Here is a 15656-nt window from a genome sequence, read left to right on the forward strand (position 1 = left end):
AACAAGCTAGAAGTCTTGGGGGACCAAAAAATGCAAAAGTATCATTTGAAACTACACACATCAACCAAAGGGCCAAGTTTTCAAGCATTCAGTTTCCATAAGTGCAGTTTGGCATTTGGAATCCGCATTTTGGATTGCATAAAATGCATCCACCTTCCCAGCCCTTTATTGGCGCTCCGGCCCTCAAAGTCTGTGTCAGTTGCCAGGAGCATGCTTGACCTGAATGGATGTCTTTCTAAATACATTCTCTAGCTGAACCATGTTGGACTGGGTTTAATGCAGGAATTACTGGATAAAATTCCATGGCCTCTGTTATGCAGCAGTTCAGACTAGATTGGGGTGGGCAAACTACAGCCTGTGGGCTGGATCCGGCCCCTCAGGGCTTTGGATCTGGCCCACGGGATTGCCACCCCTGTGGCACCGCAGGCCCCGCGCCGCTCTGGGAAGCGGCTGGCACCACATCGCTATGGCCCCTAGGAATCGTGGCCAATGGGAGCTTTGGATGTGGAACCCACAGGGAAGGGCAGCGCTTGGAGCTCTCTGCCCCCCTCCCCCAGGGGCCGCAGGAACGTATACCATTTGATGCAGGCTGCTTCCTGGAGCAGTGTGGCCTGGGGCCAGGGCAGGATCCCTGCCCTGAGCACCCTACCTGCACCCCAATCCCTTGCCACCCCCCCACTCCTCCTGCACCCCAACTCCCAGCCCTGAGCCCCCTGCCTGCACCCCAACCCCATCCCTTATCCATCCTGCAGCCCAACCCCCTTCCCTGAGCCCCCACCACACCCTGCACCCCTCTTGCACCCCAGCCCCCTACTCTGAGCCCCCTCCTGCACTCCGCACCCCTCCATGCACCACTGCCCTGAGCCCCTCCTGCAATGTGCATCCTCTCCTGCACCTCAACCCCCTTCCCTGAGCTCTTTTTTATACCCCCATCCCTCCTCTGCCCCAACCCCTTACCCTGAGCCCCTTCCTGCACACCACACCCCCTCCCACACCCCACACTCCCTCAAGCACCCCAGCGCCCTGCCTCAACTCTTCATTCATGGCCCTGCCAACAGTTTCCCCACCCAGATGTGGTCTTCGGGCCAAAAAGTTTGCCCGCCCCTGGCCTAGATGATCATAATGGCCTCTTCTGGGATTAAAATCTAATAACATAAACATTCACATTCTTAACTTTGGCCACTGTTCCCATTAGCTGACATCTGTTTGATTCAATTTGTACATCCCTAATGTACAGTTGAAAACTTTATATATTAGGAGTAAATAGTATACAGTCATTGAATCATATAAAGATACCCAAGAAAGGTCAGGATATTCTTGCAACTCAAATGTATCCACTTGGGCCTGTTTAGTATGAGGGTGACCGTTTTATGCGAGTAGGAATTGTCATTCCTATAAGTTTTCTCCATATGTTCCAATTTTCCTTAAAGAAACCAAGAGAAATGTTTTTCTCTTTTATATATTCTGCCACTTATCTGAAAGGATTATGTAATATGTGGAGACGCAAGGAGCCAAATGTTTCCCTGGAGGTTATGAGGACGCACCTGGGAATAATTTGGCCCATTATGATGCTATATTTGTCTAGCTATTTCTTTTTTTCTTTGTCTGCAGCCAAATAGGATCTTGTTCACTAGGTGGTTTGGTTTTATTTTTTTGTTAGTCATAAGGATGAACATAGAAATACAAGCAAAATGCTTAAATTGCTGGAAGATTGCTCCTTTTCTATAAGATTGGTTTAGATTGGTGCTGCCAGGGTCATCATCAGACACTGATTCTTTCTCTGTAAATCTATCAGTATTCATTCAAAGGGAATTTAGATGTCTGTACAAAGAAATGAATTCATCATTTCCGATAGTTCTTGAGAAAAGAATTCTGGATTTGTACCATTTGATCTGATTTTCAAAGGGGTCAAAGGATTGTGCAAATGTGTGATCCATTATGTACAAATGAAATTTGGAATCAGAGTCTTCAGCTATACATCTGGCTCCATTAAAGTCACTTGGGGTTTTGTTGTTGATCTCATCGAGGCCTGGATTTCACCCATGTTGTTCTGTCAAATCGGTCTGAAAATGTTACCTTTTAACCATAAATAACCTGCGATTTCTTTTCTAATCGCATAGGCTTGTTATGGCTACTGCTAAGTGGCAATCAGAATCTAGTGCCTTGGGCAGAAAGCTGGAAACCAGGAACTCTGAATTCTGGTCTCAGCCTTGACACTGACTCACTCTGTAGCCTGGGGCGAAGTCACTTAAAATTCCATTCTTCTGTTTCAAAGGACTATGTAAAAATTATATTTTTTTACTCCTCAGATCTACATCTGATGACTTCGATGACTAGTATAAGTCTTAGTACATTGCTTTACTACTGTTAGCCTCCCCACGGCCAAGAAACTGTGCGGGGTTCTATTTTTTCTTGTGCATCAACAGGGTTGTTTACTGCATTCCAGTTAGAGGTCCAGTTGCACCTATGTAAATCAGCTGACGGGAGTGAGTCTGCACACATCACGGAGGGAATCATTTGGCCTGCAGAACATTTGTTACTGGTGATGATACAAGAGGAGAAAAGAACCTAGCTTTATGCTGAGATTCCCAGGCTGGCAGTTAAATCCGCTGAGGCTAATGCTCTATCTACACTTAGACCCAGGCCCGGCTCCAGCGTTCTTGCTGCCCCCAGCGGTGGCGGTGGGCAGGGAGGGAGAGGAAGCCACATGGTTGGCACTTCTACTGCCACCTCCAAGAGGGACCCACCACCGAAGAGCTGAACGTGCCACCCCAAGCACCTGCTTGCTGCGCTGGTGCCTGGAGCCGGCCCTGCTTAGACCACACAGTGGCACAGCTCTACTGCTGCAGCAACACTACTGTAAGGCTTCAGTGTAGATATGCGCCCCAGTGACCAGAGAGGTTCTCCCATCACTGTAGTTAATCCATCTCCCCAAAGAATTCTTCCATCCACCTAGTGCTGTCTGCGCTGGGGGTTAGGTTGGCTTAACTATGTGGCTCAGGGGTGTGAATTTTTCCCACCCTTGAGTGACATAGCTGGGTTGATGTAATTTTCCAAGAGATGCCAGCCCTAACAATCCATCACCTCTTTTAGTAGTTGTTATGGTGGCACTGCCCACTGGGATGTGCATAGGTCTGGCTTGATACTACACGACATTGCAGGATTTTGCTCAATGTCTGCAGCCAAAACCAAGGCAGGGTTGAAGATCATACCAAGTCTAAGGGCTGGTCTACACTGGGGGACGGGGTGGGATCGATCTAAGATACGCAACTTCAGCTACGGTATTCGCGTAGCTGAAGTCGAAGTATCTTAGTTTGACTTACCTGGCCGTCCTCACGGTGGCTAATCCACTGCTGCGGCTCCCCCATCGAAGCTGCTTACTCCTCCTGCTGAGGTGGAGTATGGGCATCAATTCATGGATTGATTTATCACGTCTAGACGAGACACGATACATCTGTCCCCGATAGATTGATTACTACCTGCCGATCTGGCAGGTAGTATAAACGTACCCTAAGCTTCTCCAAATCAGCTGCTGTTTCTTGTTTGCCTCCTTGTTTGTCTCATCGGACTCTCTTATTGCTTTGCATTTCCCACCCCCCAGGTCCTATCACACTCATTACCCAAAAGAGCAAGGTTCAAAACAATATAGCTAGGGAAGCAGGGGACTTTTATTGCCTATAAGTTACTTAATGCCATATCAGGAAACCTGGGTCAGAGAACCTGCGAAGAGCACGGATTAAGATGGAATGAATTTTGGGGAGAGGATATCAACTAAATTCCATCTACACGTTATCTGAGCTGCGGCACTCCTCAACCTTGCCCTCGGTTTAAATCCCCATGTATTTGTTCCCGTTGTGTAGTTATCAATAAGAATTTAGCAACACAAAATGGAATGGAAACATGGCTAGACGTGTCTTTCCTGTTATAAGTCATATAGCTTAGATTACTCTAAGTCTATTCTGTTAATAGTTATCTCTGCATTTCAAGGAGGACAGTATTAGTCATCGTTGTTCAATGCAGTCAAAAAGACATTTTGCAAATAAGCATCCCTTTGGTGAGTTTGCTAATGACCTAGATTTAGTTCGACTAAGTTATTTCCCTGCTTTGTCAGTAGTTCTCACTAAAGAATTATGGTTATCTTGTTATTTTCAACTTTAGAATGATTGCAAAATAGTTTACAATTTATTGCATTTGAATTGCAACATTGATTTATGTTGGATTATATCTTTGTCTGATGGAGTTTTTTTTTAAAGAAACCAAAAAAAATTCACAAAACCAACTGAAAAGTAGAAGAATATGTGACTCAGATTGCTGTAATTTAGCTCAAATTGTTAGATAATGGGGTTAAGAAACATTTAATGGAGAGTAACAAAAGAGAAGGGTTCCATTTCAGAGTCCATCATTCATCTAAAATTCAAACCACTGTACAATCCAAAAATGGTTTTCTAGGGTGAAATAATGAACTAGATACAGGACATGGTTAAAGTTCAGAATTATCTGCATATCAGCTAAGGGGAAATACTACAGAATGAGTCAGAATTTGAATGGGCAACAACATTTGTATGTGTAGCTAAGATCCTGCTCAAAGAAACTATTGTGGTCTGTCGCATCTCACACTCCTGTTCTAATTGTGTGTCCTGAGTAGAGCTGGACAGAAAACAAGAATTCTACTTCATGAATAATTCTGAAGTTTTGACATTTGTTTGTGTTCCACACATGAGAATGAAAACTAGACTTTTCAGCATTTGCAAGAGACTGAGATCCCCATCCCTGAATATGCACTAATGCAGTGATTAATATGCTCACCTGTGCTGTGAGAGATTTAGCTTCAAGTCCCTGCCCAAGGCTATTCTGGGGCTCGCTCACTTTCTCTTTTCAGAAATTCCATTCTGGATTCAAGGACAGTTTTGCCAAAGCCAATACATTTAGAGTCAGTGGGTATTTTCAGAGGAAAATTATATTTCACTGAAAAATCCCCAACCAGTTCTACTTCTGAATTATACACCTGACTCTGCCACCGAATTACTGGTTGACCTTGGGGAAGTCTCTTAGCTCCAGATTGTGCCACCTGGCTTTATGTATATTGAGTAGTGCCCTACTCTGGGAGTTCTCCCACTGAAATCGAGCACTGAGCAAGGTACCGTTCAATACAGATAGTGCAATACAGTCCTTCGCTTCTCTGTGGCTTAGTTTAGCAATCTGTAAAGCAGATACCCTATCTCATAAGAGAGGTATCACGCTGAGTCAATTAATGTTTGGAAAATGCTTTGAGATCCTTGACTGAAAAATTCTGTACATAGTAATATTATTGGGTAAAATCCTGGCCCCCGTTGAACCCAGTGGCAAAGCTCCCATGACTTCAGTAAAGCCAGGATTTCACTCATTACATATATCATTACAATTAACTCTCTTCAGCAGAGGTTTGTTAATATAACTGGTGTATTGCTTTAAAAGAGGTTTCTTTAGATGGTGCTGTTTTATGAACAACAGTTTGGAGGGGGATATATTTTAATTTGAATGTCTGCACCTAAAAACATATTATTTAAAAGTCCCATTTGCTGTTGGTCTTTATGATGTGTCCTTTCTAAAGACACCCGCCAAATCACCCCCCACTGGGCTCTGAACCTCCCCACTTAGAATCAGGATGGAAGCGGGCCAGTTAAGAGCTAATGTGGGGAGCCCTCTGCAAAAGGGGGAGTGTTGCAAGGGAAGTGACAGCAAAGAAATACTCCTTGGAAGAACTAATGAATTAATTACAGGGAAACTATAGACAGGTTGTTAGACACTCTGCTTCCTGCTTCCCTTGTACTGCAAAGGGAATCAGTGGCTGCTTCAGGTGCTTCTCTTAGCTGCTGATCTCCTGTCTGTTCAGAGCTCCTGCTGGACCCCAGGTCATTCACGATCTCTTAGCACTCTAGTGCTCCTAGCAATCTCTAGGCAGGGCCGCCCAGAGGATTCAGGGGGCCTGGGGCAGAGCAGGGGAGCTGCAGCACTTGTGCTCACCTGGCGGTCTGGGTCTTTGGTGGCATTTTGGCGGCGGGGGGCCCTTCAGTCGCTCTGCGTCTTTGGCAGCACTGAAGGGCCCCCTGCTACCGAAGACCTGGACCGCCGCCAGACCAGAGCTCGTGGGGCATTTCGGTGGCGGGGGGCCCTTCAGTCACTCCGCATCTTTGGCAGCACTGAAGGGCCCTCCGCTGCCGAAGACCTGGACTGCCGCCGGGCCAGGGCTCACGGGGCCCCTGCGGGGCTCTGGGCCTGGGGCAAATTGCCCCACTTGCCTCCCCCCTCTGGGCGGCCCTGTCTCTACTGCTTTGCACTCAGCTATAGTGGTGATGAGTGGCAATATAAACCCTTGGGGAAGATTTTTGCCCATGGGAGAAAAAGCTCCCCACATATTTGCTGCCTGGTCATCTGGGGGACACGCTCACACTCCCTCCCTCCCCTTCAACCTTGTCTTTTCGTCCCTGACCTCTTAGTGCTGACACCCACTGACCAAAGAGCAGTACTGTCAGACAAGAACAATAAACAAAATCCTACTTACTGGTAGTTATGTTCCTAGAAGTATGTTTAGCAAGCTCTTAAACTGTGCTCTAACTCCGTATCTATAACTACTAGTGCAGAGAACATCATCTCATTGTGTGAGAGGCCTGGGGTAACAACCTGCCTGTTTTCTGTTGAGAGACAATTTCATCCCTGGAATAACTCCATTAAATGGATGAATTTGCCCTTTAACTACCTCATCACTGATTTCATGGAAGCCATTATATTCCAAATACTCTTTTTCTTAAACATAATGGCTCCTTTAAGTACCTACTACTTTGGCCACAGCACTAATGCCAAACATTGCAATAAAATGTAGAAGGCCAAACAAGTTATTCTTAAAGCAGAATTATTAAACTCTAATCATGCTTAATCCTTTATAAACATTTGGAGAAGAAAAATATGCTTTAATCTAGTGTCAGGCCTACTTTTTTAGTGAAAAATCTGTAAATAATTCCGTTTCCAGATGCCAAGTATTATTGAGGTTTTATGATAGGACTAAGGAAAATAAGAGCAAAGATGTATTTCATTTAGTAGGATGGGTGGATGTTTTTTGAAATAGAGAATTTGGAGACAGAGTAGCACCACCTTCCCTCTGACCCTGGCATACAAGAGGGTGATCTTCCATTCAGTCTGCCTGCCTAGGGTGGTTTGAAATGCAAGCCTTGTTCCAGGGGAGGCAGCATCTGGGACTTATCAATGCTGCAGCACTTTATGTCCATAAATAAAGTAGTTTCAGTTGTGTCCCCAGCTACTGCTTTTGATAGCAACTGTGTGCAGCCACTCACAGATAGAATCTTGCTGAGTGGCTCTAGGTTTTATTCATCACAGACTTGCTCCAAAATCCATTGCTGCAGACTGCCTTGATGTTATCAATATTTGACCAAGACAGAGTAAGGGGTATGAAAAAGGACATCTCTGATTTGTGACCCACAGTTCTGTGTTGAGCACAATTCTGTTACCGCTTTACTAGAAGATTACTTCTGCTGAGCAACCTATTTTGGTTGGTTTCCTGGTATACTAGTACATATCCCAAACTATTAGGTCCTGGAAGTCTGGCATCATCCTGCCTGCCCAGAGTTCTGTCGCTGCTGGAACACTCCATTATGCATGCAGGAATCAATCCACTGCAGTAAAAGAAAGTTGCAGATGCTTATTCTGACCGACAGCGGTATCTACAGCATATTTGCTAGGCTACCATTCAGAATTTAAGGAGAACTTGACTGCAGGGACCAACTCCCCTCCCCTCACCCCAACCAGAGAAACTAGAATAAAACTATGTTTAAAAGAAATTTGCATAAACATCCCCAGGCTTGTCTACACAAACAGTGCCCAGCATGCTGGGATGCAAAGCTACCTCATACTAGCTTGATGCATGCTAGCTGCGCATGTGGACCCTGCTTCCATGCACTAACAGTTCCCTGGTAGCACACTTTGACCCCGCTTTGAAAGGAAGTAGATCAAAAGGCACCAAGAAACTGTTTAGCGAGGCATCAGGGTCTAGTTACTGTACGGCAGGCAGGCTAGTGTAAGGTAGATTTACACCCCAGGTTCTCCACAGAGAAACTGTGTTGGAATCCAAAGACCCAACAGATGGAATCCTGGCTTTACTGAAATCAAAAGCAAAACTGCCGTTGACTTCAGTAGGGCTAGGATTTCATCCCAAGTCTCTGAAATAAATAGAGATTTATTCTTCCATCATTAATGCCACAGTCCATGTCACCCTTCCTTTTGGTTTCCCCTCTTTGAGCTTTGTTTTGGAAGAGGCCTGGTGACACAGCAGGTCCAATCTGATTGAATGTTTAAGCAACAGCCAAGTGCTTTCTTTTTGTTTTGTTTTTTGTTCCTTCCTCCATCTTTTATCTGCAGCCTTAATTCAGCAAATTTTTGTCTTCCTTTTTTCCACCACTCCCTCTTATAGCACATTCCCCCAGACTCCTGAATGAATCTGTTGTAAATTCTCTTTGCTTCCACTTCCTCATTTGTGTATATTTATGGCCTGTTTTCAGAAAAGTTGAACACTATCTTAATATTTTTTAATGATTTGAAAAATTTAATATGATGTTTAATTTTATTTTTTTTTATTCTGCCCACCTCCCAAAGTAAATGGATGGTGGGGGTCATTACTTTTTGTGTGTGTGTATTTTTCAGTTCAGGCCTGGAGCTCTTGCCTGATGTTCAGTATGCCTTTGGGCTGCCGTTCCACCCACAGTATGAAGAACAATTTACTCTGGAAGAAAAGAGCCTTTCCTTAAAAATAATGCAGTATATAGGCAACTTCATAAAATCTGGGTAAGTGAGTGACCTTAAAGTACTATCTACTATCTTGTGGGGTCGGGGTATATATTAAAAAGCAAATTTAGGGTGCAGTTCTCCCCTTATTCAAATAGTCTCCAGTCACTGGAGTAGGATCTAGATAGATGTGTAAGGCTTCGGCCAGTAGTGTTAGAAGGCTGTGGCCAAACCTGAATGCATAAAATAAGTCACCTACATAAAAATAGCCTGACTTTGTAGCAGTGCTGAGCATGCACAAATTCTGTTCAAATAAATGGGAGCGACCGGTGACTGAATCCAGTTTTAGGAGTTTAACTTTAGGCAGCCACATCTGACTATAGAACCATAGGTTAGAAGGGACCACAAGGGTAATTTTGGCCTGGAGTCCTCTTCTAGAAGCACAGGAAGTAGCAGCGCAAGCTTTGTCACACCACTCTGTGAATATTCCTGGGCACTAGTCAGGTGGGCCCATATCTGTGTGCGAGAAAAATTAGTGAGATGCTTGTGTGCGGTCTTCACTTGGAAACTGCAACTTTCTGTGCCCCTTTTGAGAGTTTCAGAGGATGGTCTTGAGTCTGAAGCCTGCTGAGGTAGCCAGTGAACATGCTAGCCCTGATGGTGTTTATGTGATGCATGTTTTATCCAGTACGAATTGATCATAGATCACCAAATACTATCAGATGACCGTGCCTAACATTTTTGCTAACCAGGCTTGAATTTGACCCAGTGACCCAGAGGTGAAAAGTTCCAGTCTCTTGAGCCAGCCAATCCCCATCATACACTGTGCAGATTATAAATTGGTGATGTTTATGCCATTGTTTTCTAATAATCTTTTCTAATTCTTCATTCAGAAATCCGAACTATCCTCATAACTTCTCAAGAAAATTAACTGGAGCTGTGTCCCCGTGGCCCATGTTCCTGTCACATGCTAATGGTGATAACTATAAGGAATTCACTATTTCCTTGCCAAATCATAAAGGACTAAAAAGAGCAGAATGTTCCTTCTGGTCTGATTATATCAAAACACTCAAAGCTTCTACTGGTAAGTAGATAATATTCTGTCACTCAATAGGGCTTGAAACCCCTGTTTAAAGTCCTGTCCATGCTATGGCCCTATCTATACCATAATTCCCTTTGTACTTGCAAATAGTTTCCATAGATTACCTCTGCTAATGTGGTTGTGCTGATCGATGTGGTAATGGGATAATTTCTTTCTTAAAACTTATTTTTAAAACTTCTCTTGAGACTGCAGAAGAGGGACTAAAGTTGAAACTATGTCAACAACAACTGCATTGAGCACATTGTCCCCCGTCTCCCATTATATGGTCTACAATAAAGATTTATTATAATAGTTACAAGAAAAAAATCCTTGTCCACGTTGAACAGAGAAAACATAGCAGAGCCCTGTGTGCAACCATTGCTGGTGCGTTGTGAAAGTGAAACATGAAAGCTAGTGATGTCCAGGTATGGAACATCACCATCTTTTAACTAATGGGAGATGTTCAGATACTACAGTGATGAGAGTCATATATGTGACAGGGTGCATAGATAGGTGGGGAAGGTAGGAGTATGGGGTAACCTCTCCATAGGTAAGGTTGTAACCAGGCTTCCATTCTAAATCCAATTTTGCCTGCCTCGCTCCTTCCAAAATCTTCAAACCAGAGTCATTTCTCCATCAAATTTCACACGTGTGGTCTAGAGGAAGAGAACAAATTTTTTCTGGCCAAACTGGAGGTGAATTGACCAAATTATTGGCCATAGGCAACCATAAATCAAAAAATGGGGTGTAATTAGCTTGTAGAACACTTTTCATGCTTCTTTGCTACTTTTACTTCCTCCCCCAAAATGGTGTATCCTAGAAATGTCAAATTAGCAGTAATCAGTGTTTCTTTGGCAATATCTAGAGTTTAATCCTGCAAAACTCTGAGTACTCCTGTCAGGTGTTCCTATCTCCCACTGAAGTCAGTGCTCAGCGTCTTCTAGAATCAAGCCTCCAGCATATAGAATTAGTTGAAACCTTGTATTTAAAGTTATTCACGGCTGGATTAGAAATGACTGAGCAAATACACAGCTGAGCTGCTCTCTCTAATTTCACTTCCATGAAATAAATCTGAAATAATATAAAAAGTTCTCCACCTTGAAATATGTGTTTCATTATCTGACCCAGACCATAGCACTGGGCAATGGAACATTGTGTTTATAGTTAGCATATATTTGGAATAAATGTGTCTTATTATCTTTACTTGAAGTTAATTTATTGACACTCTTTCTATAAATAGTGGAAAGGATTATTTCATTACTAGCATTGCCATTGGCAAGATATTGAGAAGAGTCTGAGTCTATTTCATTGTAAATGACTTGTAACCAAAGCTGTATGAACGCTTCCAAGGTTGATTTGAAACTGGTTTACAAACTGTGTATGTAGGGAACAGTTCAAATGGGTTCAGGCAGATGACAGAATTTGAAATGGTGTGTGTTTCAACAAATTGAGTTTTCTGGGTTGAATTTCATAGTGAGCCCACACATATATTTTGTGTTCAGGTTCGTGATTACTCCCATGAGTTTGCATGGGGTTCACCAAAACCAGAAGTGAGACATGCATAATGGAAAGTACTATATGGCTTTTTCCAGTGCCCGTGTTATTGACTTGAAATTAACCACAAACAATAGCCATGGAATGTTTGTGGGTATCCAGGGATAGTTGCAAGGGCTTCAAATTCCATCTGCACGACAGGATCAATTCCACTGACTAACGCTACGATCCCGCACAGGAAACCTCTCCCTCCTGCACAATAGGTAGATTTGTGGGCTCTCAGACTGCAGCAAAAATGTTCACCTAAAGCTTTGAGAGACAGTTTGGAGCCATAGCAGAGATGTAATGAACCACCCCTAGTTTTGTGAGCAGAACAAACGTGGTTCAAGATTGTCTGGGAGAATTTCCAGGGTTAGAGTCAAACATGTTGTACTACTTCTGTTTTCACCGTTTTGTTTGACAAATCCTTTGAACAACAGGTTCCATTAGTATGAGGCAAGCATGTGGTGTCAGTGCGCCAGAATGTCAAGCATGTGCGAGCATGCCAGCTAAGCTACACTTGGGGTGGGGGCGGGGAGCAAAACCAACTTTTTATAATCTTCTTGAGGCAACCTCCACTTCTGACACAGGAAGGTCAAGACTGCACCAGAGAATTACTGCAAATTAAGGTTTACATTCCAGTGACAGTTACTTAAAGCATGTTAACACCTTGATCATTGATTTGATCATTAACCACTCAGTAATTTCTGCAATGCAGTCTGTGTGGGGGCTGCTAAATGCAAATTAGCTGACTGCGAGGTTTACATCCACATAAAAATATTGTTATTAAAATATCAGTGAAGCATATTGCTCTTAGCCCACTGTGTTCAAATGCTGCATCAATTAAAAAATATTGCATTTATTTTAATCCTATGTATATTGTGCTTTCAGGCAGAACAGCTAATGGAGAGCAATCCCTGGAAAGCAGTCCCAGTGAAGAATCAGGTGTAGTGTTTAATTCTGAAGACACACAGAGCCAGTCAGTGGAAGACAAGATTGCTTACAGCAAATAAAATGTCACACTATATTTTAGATGGGCTAATCATGTCACTGTACATCTGTGTGACAGTGTCACGGCATACAGGCACAGTTGTTTCCATTACTGCATTACCTTTCCGATCATGAAAGCTTAAGTTAGATACAGCAACATTCCGTGTAAATACAAGTGCGTTATTAAGTGAAACACAGCAAAGTAGTCTGCCAGCAATAATTTTAAGCCAAAAGAAACTGTATTTTGTGATGTAAGACCAGTGTGCAATAAAACTGCAAAAAACAAACAAACAAAAAATGCTAAAAGTCAGAATTTGTTACTTGCAACCCTAAAAAAGTCATTTAGTCAATGAAAGGAAACCTAATGCGGGATGGACTGCTAGTAGCAGTGCCATGTACAAGGTCAGCATTTATACCAAAGCACCAAGAAGTCTGCAAAATAGACAAACTGACTGGGTATCTGTGTCCCTTTGGGGTCACCAAGGGGTACAGGGTAAATTGCTACCGCTTCTTATGGTGTGAAGGAGCCTTATCCATGCCCACTGGGGGAAACTCACCCAAAGCCACTGGCTGCTGGCAACACGAGCAGCTCACTCTGGTCTCGGCAAGCCCTGCCCTTTCCCTCTCCAGGCCAGCAATTTGCACACCCCAACCCTTAGGCTCCCTAAGTAACTCCTTGGGGCAGAGCAGAGGTAACTTGTTGCTAAATCTGTGGAGAGAGTTAATTCCTGGAGTTATGCTCTGGTCCCAGGTTACAAGTCCCAACTTGTCTGCACACCCCACTTTTTACACTCAAGTGCCCAGTCCCTTGACTTCATAGTGCACACACATTTGCTGCCTCCATGGAAGCCCTGCCTCCCAGTTCACTAGGTTCACCTCCGTTCACACAGCACTTGATTGTTCCTTTAGAAAAAACACACAGATGTTCATCTCATAGATTCCTAGATGTTAAGGTCAGAAGGGGACATTGTGATCATCTAGTCTAACTTGCTGCACATTGCAGGTCACAGAACCTCACCCACCCACTCCTGTACTAGACCTCTAACCTCTGGCTGAATTACTGAAGTCCTCAGATCATGATTTAAAGACTTCAAGTCACAGAGAATCCACCATTTACTCCAATTTAAACCTGCAAGTGACCTGTGCCCCATGCTGCAGAAGAAGGTGAAACCCCCCCCCCAGGGTCTCTGCCAATGTGACCTGGGGCAAAATTCCTTCCTGATCCCAAATATGGTGGTCAGTTGGACCCTGAGCATGTCGGCAAGACCAGCCAGCCAGACACCTGGGAAAGAATTCTCTGTAGTAACTCAGAGCCCTCCCCTTCAAGTGCCCCATCACTGGCCATTGGGGATATTTGTTGCTAGCAGTCACAGATGGGCCACAAGCCATTGACAAAGATTCAAAAATAGAAGCAAGTCGAAGGATTGGAAGCATATGCTTATAGATGTAAGAAATATAAAACACAGTCTAGAGCCTACACATATGAACAAATCTCTTTCCTGTCTGATAAGGTATTTCTCACCCATACGTCGCTTGTTCAGCAGAGAGAGTTGGGATCCACTTTCCATGAGACATTCCCGCTGACAGAGTGTTGCTGCCAAAATGGGTGCCATCTTGTGCCGTTCTTTCTCCTATTATACAGTTCCAGACTTTTTGTGTCTCTTCATAACCTGGGTGTTGTGTTAACTTCAGTTCACCCCAATGGTCGCCCTATCTAAGATCTTTGTCTTGGGTTCTTTTGTGCTTTGTAAAGGTCTAAGCCTGTCCCTTGTCTAGGCTGTCAGCTCTCAGCTGGGCCAGGTCGAAAGATGTCAGTTGTTCTAATTCTGGACTGAGTTAGCTGTGAGAACAACCCTGTCCTTGGAGATCAGTTTCACTTCCAGGAGCTTGGAACACCATGTTCTACATGTTACATAACTCTTAAAAGGATTTCTGCACATACATCTGACTGTAATCATAACAACCAGTGAGTTCTCAGCTTTAGGCAAAGACCACACATGGCTCCCTTAGTGAAATACTGTGAAGATGGCGATCACAGGAGAAACACACCTCTCTGAGCATAGCCAGGCAAATCCCTGAGCATAGACTCATAACTTGGTACTGCCCGTCTGTTGCCACCATCGGATGCTTAGGCTACAATATTACATCTGATTTTGTTTTCTTTTTTCTTACTCATTCCATTACAAGCTGCCAGTCGGAATGTGATCCTGATGTAACACATTGTAGAGAAGCAGGAAACTTGCAAACAGCAAGTTTTATACAAAAAAATGGATGTCCAAGAATAATGAAGTGATATAAGCATTGCCAGAGTGTGTTGTGGGTGGGAATCAAGAGGTCTACACACAGAGTTTCAGAGTTTCCACTGCCAGAAGACACAATTGTGATAAATCTAGTCTGACCCACTGTATAACACAGGCTGTAGAACTTCCCCCAAAGAATTCCTCAAGCGTATCATTTCCTAAAAGAGCCAACTGTGATTTAAAAATGGTCAATGATTGAAAATCCAACGCGACCCGTTCATTATTCATTATTCTCACTGTTAAAAAATGTATGCCCTATTTCTAGTCTGAATTTGAATAGCTTCAACTTCCAGCCATTCAATCATGTTACCTCCTTTCTCTGCAAGATCGAAGAGCCCATTATTAAATATTTGATCCCCATGTAGGTATCTATAGAAGATGTGAACATGTATCTTCTGTAGGTACACAAATCTATCAGAGGTATGTAATACAGTACACTGTCTTATTGGAAATTGGGTAAAATCCTGGCCTTATTGAAGTCAATGTCAAAACTCTCATTGACTCTAAAAAGGCCTGAGTTTCACCAGTGGTGTTGAAATGCATTAATAATAAAATTATCCATGAGGTTTTGTTTGCTGCTGGGACTTTAGCCAGTGAATGAGCAATTAGAGCTATCTGCGTGGATCTAGGTTTCCAAAGATTTTACTGAGGACAGCAATTCGCTATATAGCACTCCTGGATTCGAGATTAACATCCTGCTCAATAAGCAGTCAAAACAATAACAGAGGACTCAAAAGATTTATTGCCTAAAGATATAAGAAAAAGATACAAAGCTAGGGAAATTAGGTCATCATTTCTCTGTCTCACTTTTATGGGGTGTGGCTAAATCATATCAGAATGAAAAATATCAGAAAACTTAAAAATATGAAACCCCAGATCTTAATTTTATAGCTCAGCCAAACATGCTCTGTTAACAGTGATTATGGAGACGTCAATAATGACTTGATGGTTGTGATTAGATTTAATTTTTCACTTCAAGT

General features: G+C 43.3%; 1 protein-coding gene across 2 annotated transcripts in view; it reads left to right on the top strand.

The window, feature by feature from the left end:
* Positions 1–12666, top strand: part of TG (thyroglobulin) — a 211619-nt gene extending 198953 nt beyond the window's left edge. For both annotated transcript variants that reach the window (XM_030553857.1, XM_030553858.1), the window contains exons 46-48: positions 8692–8832; positions 9666–9856; positions 12278–12666. In XM_030553857.1, coding sequence (XP_030409717.1) covers positions 8692–8832; positions 9666–9856; positions 12278–12399 — 454 coding nt within the window. In that variant the 3' untranslated portion in view covers positions 12400–12666. The remainder of the gene's footprint in view (positions 1–8691; positions 8833–9665; positions 9857–12277) is intronic.
* Positions 12667–15656: the final 2990 nt, after the last annotated feature.

The sequence above is a fragment of the Gopherus evgoodei genome, chromosome 2, assembly GCF_007399415.2.
Source record: "Gopherus evgoodei ecotype Sinaloan lineage chromosome 2, rGopEvg1_v1.p, whole genome shotgun sequence".
Classification (NCBI taxonomy): Eukaryota; Metazoa; Chordata; order Testudines; family Testudinidae; genus Gopherus; species Gopherus evgoodei.